General features: G+C 50.1%; 1 protein-coding gene across 1 annotated transcript in view; it reads right to left on the bottom strand.

The window, feature by feature from the left end:
• Nucleotides 1-10,208, bottom strand: part of TBX15 (T-box transcription factor 15) — a 106,683-nt gene extending 96,475 nt beyond the window's left edge. The window contains exon 1 of the mRNA XM_001113452.5: nt 8,958-10,208. Coding sequence (XP_001113452.1) covers nt 8,958-9,162 — 205 coding nt within the window. The 5' untranslated portion in view covers nt 9,163-10,208. The remainder of the gene's footprint in view (nt 1-8,957) is intronic.
• Nucleotides 10,209-15,724: the final 5,516 nt, after the last annotated feature.

The following is a 15,724-nucleotide window of genomic DNA, read 5'->3' as shown; positions in this document are numbered from 1 at the left end:
TCTAGGACTCCTAACTTAAGCTCCTCCAGCCCTCTTTCTACCATAAAAATATGGATATAATACAGAACGAGGGTCTGTGTTGAAAGCTTTGCAGGAAAGTGAAGACATACATATCCACATAAGTAAGCAAAGTTTCTGATATATTTTACAATTCAGTATTTCTCTGTAAGTTTGTTTATACCTGTAATTTTCTAACTAAATCCTTCTTTCTAAATAGCGCATAGGTATAGCCCCTCCCACCCTTTGATGCCAAAAAAATCAAATTATTAATTAAGTTTCTAAATTGAGAAAACTTTTCTGAACCCAGGGAAGACACCGCTGTGTTCACAATCACTTGTTGGCTCAAATGTTTGCCCCTCCCCACTGCGAAATTCAGTTATTTATTTTTCAGGAGCAAGAGTGGAAGCACTAAAACACCCAAGGCACCTAGCCCCTAGGTTTACAATTCTGAGCCCTGTATCCTGGAGAGATTAAAGCTTTGGAGCAAGGATGCATCGGGACAGGACTTCGCTTCAAAGGGAAGCCATTCCCGCCGGCTTCTTAAAAGAACGCAGTTACTTCAGCTACTAGTAGTCACTTCTCACTCTGCTTTTACACTTGGTTGGTTTCTTTTTCTTTTTCTTTTTTTTAATAAAAGAATGAATTCATCGTTTTTTAATCCCCCAAGAGCAGGGTGAAGGACAATCATTTGATTTTCTTTGTCTTGGTGGGCAATGCCCGCTTTCTGGGCGTGAGCATCCCTGTCTCTTAGGCACCCAGGGATCCTCCATGTCACGATCTCACAGGATGACTTTCCTTTTTAAAAGACGAGCTACGATATATACTGACCCTAGATTTACCCATTTGGAAATGGTTAGGGATTAAAAGTTCTTCAAGCCAGCGGATTCTTGGTTTCTAATTGCTAATGTTTGAAGTCAGTTTGATTCCTCGGAAATTTGTTCTGCCTGATGAAAGCAAAAGCTCGAACTCCCCTCAGGGCGTGAGGTGTAAGACCCTTGGGTTCCATTTGCATTTCTGGTTTGCTGTTGGCGGGTTCCTGATTTGTTTTTGTTTTGTTTTGTTTTGTTTTGTTTTGTTTGTGGGGGGGGGGGTGTCTTTCACCAGGGCCTTCCTGGTTAGCCCAGGGTCCCCACATTTCTCCAGAATGTAAATAGAGCTCAGAACAGCGGCCATCCCTCAGGGTTTCGGGTCCCGGGTTTCCAAGGCCCCGCGATAACCCCGGGCGCACGCGGCGCGGCGAGGCCAGGCGGCTGGACCAGCGCGGAGCCCCGGGCGCGAGAACAGGAACTCGGGCCGGCACACTGAGGCGGTGCAGCCCAGCCGCGCCTGACCCGGCCGCCGTTCCCGCCCCACGGCGCCTCCAAGGCCCGGCCGAGGGGCCGAGGACCGGCAGACGTGGCCACGGCCCAATTCTGACTTGTGAAGGTCACCGAAACTGCTCTGTTTTCCCAGAGATGGGTTGACGGAAAGAGATGCAATCCCAGTTCCTTCTGGGGCGAAACGGAATCTGAAATTCTTGGAGAGGGGGAAGAACTGGACGTTTTCATCGTGCGTGGAGGAAAATTGGGGGAGGGGAAGTGAGTGGCAAGTAAGGGGGTTAACTGCTTCCTGGACCCCTATCCGGAGCTTAAACTACACGTCCCCGGGTGTGGGACAGTAAAAGAGAACGCAGCGGTGAGGGGATTAGGAAAATCGGTTCATCCAGTTGAGAACTAGGAGCTAAAAAAAACTCCAAGGCTCCGAGCTAGGTCTATAATAAATACCTAAATCTCTAATGTTCCCTTTCCAAGGGAACTCTACTCGCCATCTGTAGTGGGTGGTTTGTGTTTTTGTTTTTTAATCCTCTAAAGTGTATGGCAACATTTTGGAAACTGTCAGCTCATTTGAGCCTTGGCAACTATATTGTAGAAAATATACGATGACAAGTAAGAGGACGCTTTTACATACATTCTTTATGTTCTTAAATTAATTTCCCCAAATCACGATGTTTCTCTAGTTATTTCTATAAGCCATTTTTATTATTAAGATTTCTTAGTTATTCCGTTTGCTTTCTACATGGAAGAACATGAAACCACTTTTTAGAATAAAAAGCACCATTCTGCCCATCCAAAATTAATACAAATTACAAAATTAAATTTAGTTACAAAAATTCCACTCTCCCTGTTCCTTTAAATAGCATCTGTACAGTCTCAATTTCTGGTATTTTGACTGGTACTTTTTTTTTTTTCCTTCTTTTTTGAGACAGAGTCTTGCTCTGTCACCCAGGCTGGAGTGCAGTGGCACCATCTCGGCTCATTGCAACCTCGGCATTCTGGTTCAAGCGATTCTCCTGCCTCAGCCTCCTGAATAGCTGGGATTACAGGCCCCCACCACCACACCCAGCTAATATTTGTGTTTTTAGTAGAAACAGGGTTTCACCATCTTGGCCAGGCTGGTCTTGAACTCCTGACCTCGTGATCCACCCGCCTTGGCCTCCCGAAATGCTGGGATTACGCCTGGCCTTGACTGGTACTTCTGACTTTGGTCACAGTCATCAGTTTATTTACAAGTTAAATGACAATGCCCGTTACCTGGAAGTTTCAAAACTGGGATACTCTAGAATCGTCCCATGATACCTAGGGGTGACAAAACTTTTGGCCTCCCAAATTTTATACATTCCCAATTTGTTAAACTGGCCACACACACACACACACACAATGGCAGTTTCTTGTCCCAAATTTTATCTACATCCAATTCAGAACTGACATTTTGATGTGGATATAGTGTTCTGGTGATATTATAGTGTTCACACACATAAGTTTGTATATAAACACATACATTTGTGAACATATGTTTTATACACTTATCCATAAAATATATAAAACACTAGCTAATATTTAAAGTATAAAATGAAAAGTAGTCATTTGCAAGGCCTGTTTTCACTTCTGGTATCAAAAGCTCATCACCAGTTTTGCAGTCAGCAAGATATCCTGCCTAAAAGGAAGCCATTAATGGCACTGAAGAAATGTTGATTGGTCCTCACCAGTTGCTTGAATTCCCCTTTTCCCATTTCACAGCGGGTCCTCCCTACCAAATCACATTTTCCACCTCTGACACTTAGAGCAAGGGCCTCACTTAAATTAACTAATGATTATCCTTCCCCCAAGAAGTGTAAACAGGACCCTAATTTATAAATTTGCTAATTGCTGTTCCCAGTGCAGACCCCTGAGTATCTCAGTCATGCACATATAAAATTCCAGACTTACTAGAAACCAGGAAAAGCGAAGCAAAAATAAACTACACGGATGAGAAAGAGTAAGGAAAAGAGATTCCACATTCCACCAGTTCCTTAGTTTTCCCTTTTGTGAAAAGTATCTCAAAAGGTCAAAACATAAATCTCAGATGGGAAAATCATTTAAATATTTTCTCCTATTGAACAACTTTATCTTTTGAGAGTATGAAAGCAATAACCAGCTACGCTCCCAGAATAATAATCGAATGGAGTCCTGTTTCCAGAAAGGAGAAAGGTATATAGCATGGCAATCTGCCCTTTATCCCTGTGGAATTTGCACAGTTTAGCCTTGCTTTAAAAAACAAAAAACAAACAAAACAAAAAACTATAGACACCCTGAGAAGGAATTCCCAGATTTAAGAGGTAATTGTTTTTCTCCCGGGTGTGAGAAATAAAGTTCTGCCAGAGTCTATAATCAGGATCTCAAAGCAGTCCTCTCATCTTGTAATTTTTTTTTGTCAATAGAACGATTGTGATGGACCTGAAATATTTCACTCAATAATAGCATTGAGTGCCCTAAGAGAGGACTGGATGAACACAATGTTTAGGCCTTCTAAGCCAAAATGTATTTGTCCCTTTCTCCTTGTGGCCTAATATGAGCGTTAATGACGAGGGACTCGTTTCCATGTTTACACTCATGAAGAACAGTATACAGATAAATGGAGAACACAAACCACAATACCCAGTATTTTACACAAACCACAATACCCAGTTTAGAGATTGCATGCCATTCTTCACTCACTCCTCACATGCTGTCTATATTAAAAGCTATTTTAAACAAATTTTCTTTCATAATTAAAAGATTTTTATACCATTTGAAGTAATTGGTATGGGAGGTGTCAGAAAAATGTCAGACAATTTGTGTCACCATCATTTCAGTCTGAATTCCTGCTTAAGAAATTTAATTCTCCCTTCCTCCCTGCATGAAGGTTGCCCCCATGAAACTTTCCTTCTGGGAATTTCACCTATACAAATCAAGATACCCAAAGTGGCAAGCTCAGAGCCCAAATATAGTGCTCAGTAAGAAATAACGTTGAGTTGGGAGTAGAAGATCTGAATTCAGAATTGCAGCGCCCGTAGACTGTGTGTGAAGCTGCCTGGAAAGCCTTCGCTGCCCATGAGGTTTGTGCTTCCCCAGCGGGTCTCTGAGGTGCAGAGGTGGACGCCAGAGGCGGGTGAGGGGTCGCCCTGCACTTCGTGGCAGCAAAGGGAGAGACCCGCACACCCGCTTGTGATCCCTGGGTCTATCATTACTGGCTTCTGAAGCGCGGGAACCTAGGGTGGGAAGGGACCTTTGGAAATGCAAACCACAGCCCATTTTACCTCCTCCCCATCACAGTCCGGACTCTGCATCTGGGTTTTCCCATTCACTGAACTTCCCATTGCCCTCGTGCAATTTTCCGTGGTCACTTCTTTGGGTGGGAACAGGTTACAATTACTTCCCTTTGCCTACTGGTTTGTATTGTGCCACCGCGCAGGAGCCGGAGTTTTACCTAGAATGTCTTCATAATCATCTCAGCTGCCCGGGAACCCAGCCCCGCGCACCCAAAGGGCTTCTAATTTAGTAAGATCAGATCAGTGCGCAGAAAAAGGCCCTTGGAGGTCACCCTCTCAGCGAACAATACTCCTCACTGGCCCATGACAAATTCGGGCCTTATCTCCCTCTCGCTTCCCTTCACACAAGGTCACTTACCAAAAAGGTGACCTCCGCGGAAGACCGTTTTAACCTGACAAGCGAGTGCCTTTTGTAGGTCCACCAGGCCTCACCCTTGACTCCTCGAAGCCACGAACCTCCAGGCCAGCACCAGTGCAGGGGCGTGTACAGCAGAGACGAACCAAGGTTCCTTATCCCTGGACTCTACCCCAGCAGACCCTCCGGCATCTCACTCTACGCGTTCGCGGAACACCCTGTCCCTGCGGTCCGAACTCCGGCCTGTGCCCTGGCTGGCGCTTGCCCCGCGCAAACACACACACATTCTCCCCCGCTGGCTTGAACTCATCCCTTTTTATTTGTTACTTAAACGTCAGTGAAGAGTCACTTCCTCCGTGTTCACCCTGTTTCCCTATTGGGGGTTGGAGGTGGGTAGAGAGGTGATGTCAGAATTAAAATCTCCGAGTTTTATTTTGAGCAAACAAACCATAAACTGGCAGATTAATTCATGTGACCACTTGATCTAGATAACTCCAAAGAAAAAAGTGCCCTGGGGCGGCCGCGCTTACTGCACGGGCTCTTCCTGTCTCATTTCACTAGGAGTTGAGCTGTCGGGTGCGTTCGAGAATGCGGGACCTGCCACGTGTGCACGTGTACGCGGAGTGTCAATCTGCCTGCGTATTCTTGGGTGTGCCTGTCTAGGTGCCCACCCGCGCGCGCCACCACCTCCCCAGGCCTCTGGAGTGCAGCGGCTGCGTGGCCCGGCCCGAAGTCTCTGGAGGAGGAAATCCTTCCACAGAAGGTTTGAATTATTTCGCTCCGCGGGAGACCCGGCTTCGGCCGCACTCAGCAGATTTTGGCGGGAAAGGCCCAAGCCCTAGCTGAGGACTCCGGGTGGAGCCGGGGCTGAGGTCCGAGCGCAGATGGCGCCGCCGAGCGCCTGAAATATACTTGCAAGGCCGAAGCCAGAGCAGCTGTTCCAGCCGATCCTAGCTCTAAAGTTCCTCTGTTGCTCTGGGAGAGGGCGGGGACGAGCAGGCTCCAGAGCCAGGCCCCTCCGAGGCTGGTCTTGAGGCACTCCTAGCGGCTTCTCCAAAAGACGAGTGCCGGCGTAGGCATGACGACAGTGAGGGTACCTCACAGACCCTTCTCCAAAGTCTGGCGGGCCTTGGGGTTTTTCGGGACCACCAGGCTCGGTGGAATTTTTGAAACACTTTCGAAATACATAGTTTCCTCTGTGGTGTGAGTGCCTACAACGCGCAGGCCGGACGGATCCCGCGTTGCTGCAGGTTGTGCCCCAGGCTGCGGGTGCTTGGGCGCCAACTAAAGCCAGCTCTGTCCAGACGCGGAAAGAAAAATGGGCCGTGAGAAAGCAAAAGGCCGCGATTTTGAATGAAAAGGCCGCGTTTTGAATGAAAGTTAAACATTAAAATCTGACCCTAAGGTTGTCTAAAGATCGCAGAATTTTGAGGCTCCGGCAGAGCGGACTAAAAAACCGTGTCATGAGAGATGGTGAGAATACTCTAGGCATGAACGTGTGCGTGTGTGTGAGTGTTTAATTCTTCCCCCAAAACAATTTTTTGTTCTTTTCCTATTCCGGGTTTGTTATCGGCCTAGGGCGGGAGAGCCACACAGCGGCTTCTTGGCCCTAAGAAGGAGAAGAGAGTTGAAACATAATGACGCTCACCCGGGAAGAGACGCTGCCCTGGGCACAATAGGGTCGTCTGCGCTACTCCTCCATACACAGATCTTTAAATGTGACCCTGTGTGTGTTCGTTAGGGTGCTACAGTACAGCAAAATAAAGGCCTAAAAAGAACTCCAGCCGCGGTCGCGCCTTTCGCTACTGCCTGAGTCTGGAGCCCACAGCGCCACCTCTTCTGCTCCCTGGACCACTGCGTCTCCACGCCATGGTGCCCTTTTTACTAAAAGATATTTTCTCCTCCTATCAGCAAATCGTTATAAAAAAAAAAGTCTTAGCCATTGCGGGGGCTCCAACTTAAGGATTCCCCCGGCCCACTAAAAGGCTAGGCCCGGCCTGCAGCCCAGCTCTGCAGAAAGCCAGAGAGTGCTGGGCTTTCAGCTTCTTCCTCCTAGACCCTTGCCCCACAAATATATTTCGTTTTCTGTAATCCAAATACCCATCTTTTTCTTAAAAAAAAAAAAAAAAAAAAAAAGATAACGTAATGGGAAATGACCACCCGAACTCTGTTACATAAAGTTAGTTCTGTTAGATCTTCCACCCCACCCCCATCCCGCGGGAGAGTAAATAGAATTCGGGAGCTCAGCTCCCCACGTTCACGCTCTGGAATGGTCTCTTTTTGCCTCATTCCCTAACTTTTCTCTCTTCCGCCTCCCGAATGGGGCTCAGGCTGAGGAGAACCGCAGAAAGAGCAAACTCTGATCTGAGTCTCTAATTATGACCCCATGTATTACCCCTTTTGAACATAAGGCCCTAGACGGGCTCCGTGAGAACTGGGGCCTCCCAAGAGAAAACTTCCCGGGGACAGGACGTCTGCCACGCGCAGCTAAACAACTTCTGTTTTTTCCGCCGTGGGGAAAATAAAAGAAACTTAAAAATTCTAAGGTGTCATAACCCCTGCAAGAACTTCTAACTGTATGAAGGCCCACGCGAGATTTTGACAATAGGTAAATGAGGTGAGGAAATAGGGTCTGGCCAGGGAAGGGAAACACACATTAGCCCTGGGTCCCTTTCTGGAATGCCCACGCAGGGGTCCGCGTGGACAAGCACTTGCATTCAAATACAGGAAAACGCTTGGACGGTCGAAATAAATCTCCTTTTAATTTTCTTTTCATCGACTAATAAAAATAATTCCCCAGCACTAAACTCAAATACCGTAACGGGCCACAAAAACACGGAGAATTCATAAAACTCTGTCTCTGCAGGTCACCCGCTAATCGCATTATTATTAGCCTCGGGAGCATGGAAATTGAACTGTCACTGCCTAAAGAGAAAATGTAAGCGACAGCTGTCCCTCCTCTGAGTTGGACAGCTTTGCGGTTGGGATCCCCAAGTTCCTGAGCCCCTCAGTGCAGGCCGCTGCCCCCTCCCCAGGCTTGCCAGCGTGCGAAGCGGGGTCTACTCCCCAGCTCTGGCTGTTCAGCAGGAGCACCTTCCAGTATGGTTTTAGAAGTCCGAGCTGGAAAGCTTCTGAAACCGCTAAACCAAGTTGCGAGCGTTGTGTGTGTGCGTGCGCGCGCACACTCAAGATTCTTCCGACAACAGCTGTTCCCCCGGGCTGTTTTTGCACAGTTGAAATCTTGGCACTTAACACAAAACGTTAAAGTTGGCTTCTCCCCTCCTAGGGTTCTGTTAAAATACAGACATGACATCCGCCCTGCTTTTTTCATGTTCCGTGCACATAATATACATGGGTTACTGTAGGATCTGAGACACAAATCAATCGTACCCACACCCTAAATACACAGAGATGTGGGCCCTGAAGAGTGACCCAGGGAGTAGGGGGTCTAATACCCATTCTTGTTTCCGTAAACGCCAAAGGAGTAGAAATATAATTATGTTCCACCATCGAAAAGTTGGTGGGAGAAGGGCAAGGACGAGGTTGAAAGCTAAATGAGACAAACTGGTCATTCCCCCGAGACTGAGGTATTGGATTGAAGAACGCCGCGCCAGTCCTTCCGAGTTCTCAGAAGCTAGTCCCAGATCTCGACTCCCGCCGTTGCCTTCGGCCCGCGCCCCTCCCAATCCCAGGGACCGGCAGCCCCTTCACCCACGGACACCCAGAAAGCTGCGCTCTGCTCCCAAAAGAAGGAAATGCAAACAAAGAGGACTCCTTGCTTAGGTTGCCGACCAAAATGCAAGGCTCAGTTCAGCCCCCAAAATTGGTTCCGGTAAATTTAGGGAGACTCAGGGCATTTGCGCGAAGAAAAAGAAACCTATGTTGGGTCACGGCAGGGCGTCAACGGCAGGGCCTAGCTCCTCACCGGCGACTGGCGACTGGCCCTTCGGCGTCCCCTCTCCGCCCGCCTCCCGCGGTCGGCTGCGACGCACTCACCCGGGTGAGGCTCCAGGCCGTGTGCCGCCGCGTCCTCCGTGTCTCCGAGTGGGCCCGCGGGGCTCAGCGCCTCCATGGACAGGTCCAGCCCCTTCTCCTCCCAGTCTCGCAGTTTCCGTTTTTTATTTGAGCCGATCAAGGCTTCAACGGAGAAGGCATGTGCTCGCGAGCTCAGGGCGACTGCAGATCTTCTCCTTTCACTCATTTTAGCCGCCCACACCCCTGCCTCCGCTCGCCCCCGTTACCGAGGGAGCAGCCGGCGCCCTGAAGCTCGGAGCGCCCACCGGGCCCGGCCCGGGAGAGGCAGAGGCGCGGCGGACGAGGCTGAGGCGGCGGCTCACGGGTTTCTGCACCCTCCCCCTGCGTCCTCCTCCGCCCTCCGCTGCCGGATCGGACCTGCGCCCCTACGCTGGCCCAGCTGCTAGGAACTAGCGCCCCGAACGCCGCCCGCTCGCTGCATGAGCGCCCGAGTCCTGCTTCCCACCCACCGGGGCAGGCGCTCACAGGCTGTGTCCCCTGAACTTCATCTTGTTTTTGTTATTATTATTATTCTCTCTCTCTCCTCTCTCTCTCTCTCTCTCCCCTCCCTCTCTTTTTCTCTCCTCCCTCTCTCTCTCTTCCTCTCTGCCTTCCCGTCCTCCCTCTGATCCAAACTTCTGGGAAACTTTTTTTTCCGCTGAATTCCTCCCTTCCCGAGGAACAGGGGGCAGGCGGTGCGCTCCTGTCCGAGGGGTGAGGGAGAGGGAGGGGGAGGAAGAAAAAGACTGAGGGGGAAAAAAGCCAGCCCCCAACCAATAGCGAGGAGGGAACAAGAGAAACCCCGAGAGCGCGAACCAATGAGAGGAAGGGAGAGACTGAGGCCCGGGCCAAGGCGGCGCGCCAGTCGTCCCCTGGATGCTCCTGGGCCGACTTTAACCCCTGGCTTCCCGGTTTCCCTATGGGTTACTCCAAGAGGGAGGTAGGACAGTTGAAAGTCCGGGTCTGATCTGCGCCTTTACAAACTCCTGCAAATCCCAAATCCATACGTTTTTCTTCCAGATCTGCCGGGTCTCATAGACGCTGCAAGCCCAGAGTCACTTTAGTTGCAGATCTGGAATTTGGGGACTCTGGCAAAATGTTAACCTGTCCAAAACGCCAGAAAACGATTATGATAATCTCGCATCAGCCCCAGGTGCTTTAGAATATGCTGGTTCCTCCTGGATTTCGCCGCACAGGTTTTTAATGTTCCTATTGAACGTTTTCTAAGCAAATCTGGGTAAGGCAAAAGGAAACAAACAAACAAACAAAAAGCTCTGTTACTAACCAGGGTCTTGTAACTGAAAATTCAAAGACCGCTTCCTCCTTCCAGCTCTACCTGGTGGAGAAGGAGACACAGGCGCCTTGAGAGCAAGGAGCGGGCGGCGGAGCGCAGCGTTTAGGGAGAGCTCCTCAGTCGTATTCCAGCTGGGCCCCGCACGCTGCAAATAAATACTCTTTCCGTATGGCCCGAACGTTGTGCTGAGCTTCGCCTATTCCGGGCTCTTGTTCCGGAGAACCTATGGAGAGGTGCCAGGCGAGAGCAACTAGGAACTTTAACATAAGAGAAGGAGCTTTTTCAGAATTCCCTGCAAATCCCGTTACCTCAAGAGCCTGGCTTTCCCGGCCAACTGATCTCCCCGCTGGCCGTCCCCCGCCTTTTTCAATCTCTAAGGACTGCATTCAATATGGATTTCTAAGGAATTTAAAATCCAACTCTCCGGGCCATTCTTAATTCCCACACCCCTTCCCAAGTTACGCCACTGGTCGAGGACGGCAGGAGACCCCCGAGTGCAGAGAAAGCTCAAACCCGCGGCGAAGTCGGTCCTAGCCAAGCTGGAAAAACGTCTCAGATTTCGCGGACAGCGGCCTAGACACAGCCCGATCTTCCAGTCCTAGCGCCCTGGTCGAGACAATTCTATCCTTTTGCAAAGAAGCCGGAAAGAGCTGGGTCCCGGGGGCGGGGGACAGACTGAGGGGCCAAGCAGTCCAGTCGTGACGACAGCCAGGCCCTGAGAAGTCTCCAAACCTGAAAGTTTAGGTTAGCGGGCCCACAGCCTGTTAAGATTTTTTGTTGTTGTTTTCGCGAGGCCCGGGAGAATCAGCTCTCCCACCTTGCGGCAAGAAAAGATGACTTGTCAGGCCTCTGAAACGCCGAATTCTCTGCCGGACTGCGGAGGGACCCAGGGAAATCTAGTCTTTATTATTACAGTTGGAAGTGCTCTGGTGCTGAAGGCAACCACAGTGTTGTGAATGCATCTTGGGCCTCTTTGGACAAGAGGCTATTTTTGCCCCCCACCTTCGCCCCCGCCTCAAATTAGGATCCAACCAGGATGTCGGGAAGCTAGCATCCCAGTGAATGCAAAAAGAACAATGGAAAAGTCACCGGATGATTGTGATTCAGCCAAACCTGACCTCCCCAGAGCCTGTGTCTCAGGCTTAGAGGTCCCCAGGGAGCACGAACATGCACTCTAGGGAGCTGGAAGCAGGGTACCGGTCCCCGTCTCCTGCCGCTCTGCCCAGAGGACTTCGGGAGCCCGGATGGAGAGGCGCAGGATCTCCCACTTCAGTCACCATTTGGCGTTGCTTCCAGGAGTCGTCGCTGAAAGTCAGCGCGCATTCACTGCTACCGGGCTTCAGCAGAGAAGCTGGAGACAAGGCAGCCCGGAACCCGCAGTTTCCTTCCCCAGCGGCTGGGGCTTCTCTCTTAGCTCCCAACTCTGGTGTCGCCCGGCGTTTTCCGCCTGCGGCTGGAGCCTGCAGCTACCAAGCTCGGTGGGGTAGCAATAGGGCCGGCCTCTAGACTTTCCCAGCTCTTTTCTCCTCCCCATCGCCGGTATTTCCCATCTCTCTCTGGCAGCCTTTTTCCTTTCACAGCCTCTCACAGGCCTGGTTTGGACTGAGAAGCAGGTACACCATAGGCCTCACCCTCCCTGAGACCATGAAATTTTCTCAAAAAGGAGGACTTAGCCTGGGCAACATGGAGAAACCCCATCTCTACAAAAAATACAAAAATTAGCCGGGTGTGGTGGTGTGGGCCTGTAGCCCCAGCTACTTAGGAGGCTGACATGGGAGGATCACCTGAGCCCGGAGGTCCAGGCTGAAGTGAGCCGAGATCCGGCCACTACACTCCAGACTGGATGACAGAGTGAGAACCTGTCTCAAAAATAGAAAAAAAAAAAAAAAAAGGAGGACTTTTTGGTTATCCAGGAACCTAATTGCAGGTCTAGAGGCTCGATTGTTCCTGTGTGTCCAAGGACACAGCATCTGAGAGGCATACAAAGAGGAATAAGCAATGCCTTCAACAGCATGCATCTGCATCCTCCCGAAGCATGCTCTCAGCAGAGTCAGTAGTCAGCGGGTAGAGTTCCCACACCCCTCCTTCAGATTGCACATAGGCTGCTCCCACCCCCATTCCACAGACACACATATCCTGGAATTGTAGGTTAGGCCACTAAAACCAATCGAACCCAAATGAAAGCAGGCTGGGTTTTAGCAGTCTTGAAAATAAGGGGTTTCCTCTAAGTAAATGGGAGGAGCAGTGAAAACTCCCGTGACTCTATAGGAGTTAATGTAAGGTTTTTACCAGAAGCATGCATTCCTTGGTGGGTGACTCTGCTGATGGGGAGGAAAGTCTGGAGAAAGAGTAAGTGGGATGGCTTAATATGTGTACTTAGGTGTACACTGGTGTGCAGCTGAGGGAGGGTTTGGGAGATTACATGTAAGAACCTGGAAGTGTGATACAAATTTTTCTTCTACTGATTACATCAACGGGCTTTTAAAATCTCTCCTCATTATCCCAGTTTCTCTCTCTTTTACCCTTTATGGGTGGGGTGGGGTACCCAGTTTATGAGGCTAATTCCCTAGGCACTACCTATGTTTCCCTGCTACAGGCTCCAGCTTTTCACCCTGAGTGGATCCTACAGGCGATCCACCCTGAAATGACTGAATTTCAGGGCTGTTTTAGGCCTGAAACTGGTTGACAAAGACCAGGCAAGATGTCTGCCTCCCACTTACTCCCTGCAGCCCCCCAAAAGGAAGCGAAGGTTATTGGGTACCTGGGAAGTCTGAGGAGCCCTGGGGTTTCACAGGCTACCTGCAGGGACTTACAGGGAAGTGGAGGTCCAGGCCTAGTCTTGGAAGAGGAAAAGTTAGAAAAAGAAAGGCAGTACAGTAACTGTTCACCTACAACTGACCATGTCCAGATATTTTGATTTTTCAAAGGAAGAGCAGAATCATGCGGCAACAGATCAGAGTCATAAACACAAATAGGCATTCCCAGAAACGGAGCGCCCACATCCTCCACATACCTGTCTTTTCGTCCCATTACCCCACACTGAATAGCACCTTAAATAACACCACTGCTAATGCCTCAATACCAAGGTGAACCACCAGCCGGCTTTGATTTCGGAGTTTTGAGTGAGTAATTGAAAACAAAGTTAAAAATAGTTGGCCAGCGGGACATATTAGGCTGCCCTTAAACACGTGGGTAGGACACCCTGTGGGGGTGAGAGAATTACAATGAATTCGCCCATCAAGGTAGGTATAAAACATTATGAGGCGTCTATGGGGTGGGAAGAAACCATATAGACTGCAAGGCGAACTTGAAGCCTAGTGACCAGGTCCGGTTCACCTCCAAACTGTGTGACCTTCGGCAAGTCGATTAATGGCCCATGCCTCAGTTTCCCTATCCTCAGAGTGAAGGGGTTCTTAAAACTTTACAACTAAGAAGAGCAGGCAAGGTCATCGACCCTGGGGCCGGGCCAGACAGACCTGAGATTTTATTATTGCTGTGATCGAATCTTCTGGGAATGTGAGGTCAACGATTCCACTTTTCACGTATTTTGCCAAATCGATGCCCCTAAAGCAAAATAAAGCAAAACAACACAAAACAAAAAACAAAAAACACAGGAGCACGAAATGGGACAGCATAACTGATCTGGAACCCTCGGGCGTGGTGAGATGGGGAAAGGGAGTGGATTTCTGGAAACGCCCGCCCAACGCCAGATCCGCGGAGGCGGCGTGGGCCCACTCTTGCAGACCGCACCTCCAGTCGCTCCTTCAAGTCGCAGAGAGCTGCGGGACCCGCATAAGTCGTTAACTATTCAACCACCCCCTCGCACTTTTTAAAAATAAAAGTCCGTGGGGGTGAAAGGTCTTTAATGATGTTTTTTTGTTTTCACGAAATAAAATCTTTTATTTTTATTTTAAACCAGCAGCGTGCCCATCCCTTGGTCCTTCCAGATGTTTGCAATAAAATCGCAGGTTTTGCCTTTGGGACTGGAAATAAAATTTAACGGCCTTCACCCTGTAATTATTCTCTTAGCTTGCCCTTCATAAATTTATCTGCTTTCTATCGGCATTGGGGCAAGAGGCGAGCGAAAAGGGGGGGAAAGCCCCGATTTTATATTTGTGACTATAAAAAAGCGCCACCCGGTTTCCTCGCCTTCGGCCGCCGCGGTGTGGCCGGCAGAGCCGGGCCCGGCGGGCCGCAAAATTGCGCTATTGTTCGCTGACTTCGGTCTGCGCAGAAGCAGGGCCCCTCCACAAAGGGAGCCTTGTGTGGCCAGGCCGGAGCGGCCGCGCCCAAGAGGTGAGGAAATCCTGTTCCCCCAGGCCCAGCTTCTCTTTCCCCACGGCGTTTAGCGCAACGCCGCAGCCCGACCTTCGACTGCAGCGTGCGCCGCGGCAAGCGCCAGCTCCGGCCCTCCCAGCCTTCGCAGGATGTAGGATGCAGGATGCGTAACTTCGAGCCTGAGCTGGGCCCACAGAGCATGTGGGAGGAGCCTGCCTCAGGTTACCAAGGCGGAAAGTCAGGCCTAGGGTGCGAGGTTAAGGGGCTTTCTGGGAAGCCCTCCAGCCCCTCTCCTCGGCCTTGCTTCCGCAATGCTGGAAGGTAACATTCTGCACTCTCAGGAGCTCGGGATTGCTTGGCAGGACCATAAAACCCAATCCAAAGTCAGCGAGTTTTGAGGCCCCAACGTGCACCCACCCCGAAAAAAATACGGCTACATTAGCAACTACCATATACGTTTTATAGGAAGCTAAGTGCAAGTATCATGCACGTATCATGTGTGACTACAGAAAGACATAAGTTTATCCAGCAGCACACATAAGCATGCAAACACTTCGTATACCCAGACGCGTTGTATCCATGTACCTTTCTAGAATCGAACATGAATGTGGAAACAATACGTACGTGGGTACACAGCGTCACACACAGGCATGTGAGGAAACATCCTGGCCCCACTCGGTTGCCCCCAAGGTCTGCAGAAATCAACACGCATCCCTCCTGCTGCATCTCTTGTCCCCAATCCATAACTCTCCCGGGATCTCCCTGGCTTCTTGAAGCTTAATCCATGTGGCTGTCCTGTAGCCTCCTCTCCTTTATCTGGAAGGGATTGCCTGAATGGTCAAGGTGTCTGAAGCAACAAAAGAAATGAAATATGAGGAGTACCCAGCTTCCAGCTCTCGCTCCCCGGAGAGCCACCCAGTTCTTGGGGGAGACTAGGACTTTTTCCAAAGCCCCAAGATCCTCAGTAGGGACTGACAAACAGGACAGTGAGAAATGGTGGGGCCAAGTGGGAGCAACAGGGCTTTGTCTTGCTTTCATGTGCAGCCCCTTGGCCCTTTAGTCGGCAGGCCTCAGGCCAAAAAGCCAAATCTTGGGAGCCAGATGAGTCGTACACAGAGAATTCTTCCCTGTTCTTTCTGGTCTCAGGAACCCCAGTTTTACCAGGTTCACCCCCTAA

The sequence above is a fragment of the Macaca mulatta genome, chromosome 1, assembly GCF_049350105.2.
Source record: "Macaca mulatta isolate MMU2019108-1 chromosome 1, T2T-MMU8v2.0, whole genome shotgun sequence".
In the NCBI taxonomy this organism is placed as follows: Eukaryota; Metazoa; Chordata; class Mammalia; order Primates; family Cercopithecidae; genus Macaca; species Macaca mulatta.
Note: the sequence above shows the minus strand (reverse complement) of the source record. Positions and strands in the feature narration are given on the sequence as shown.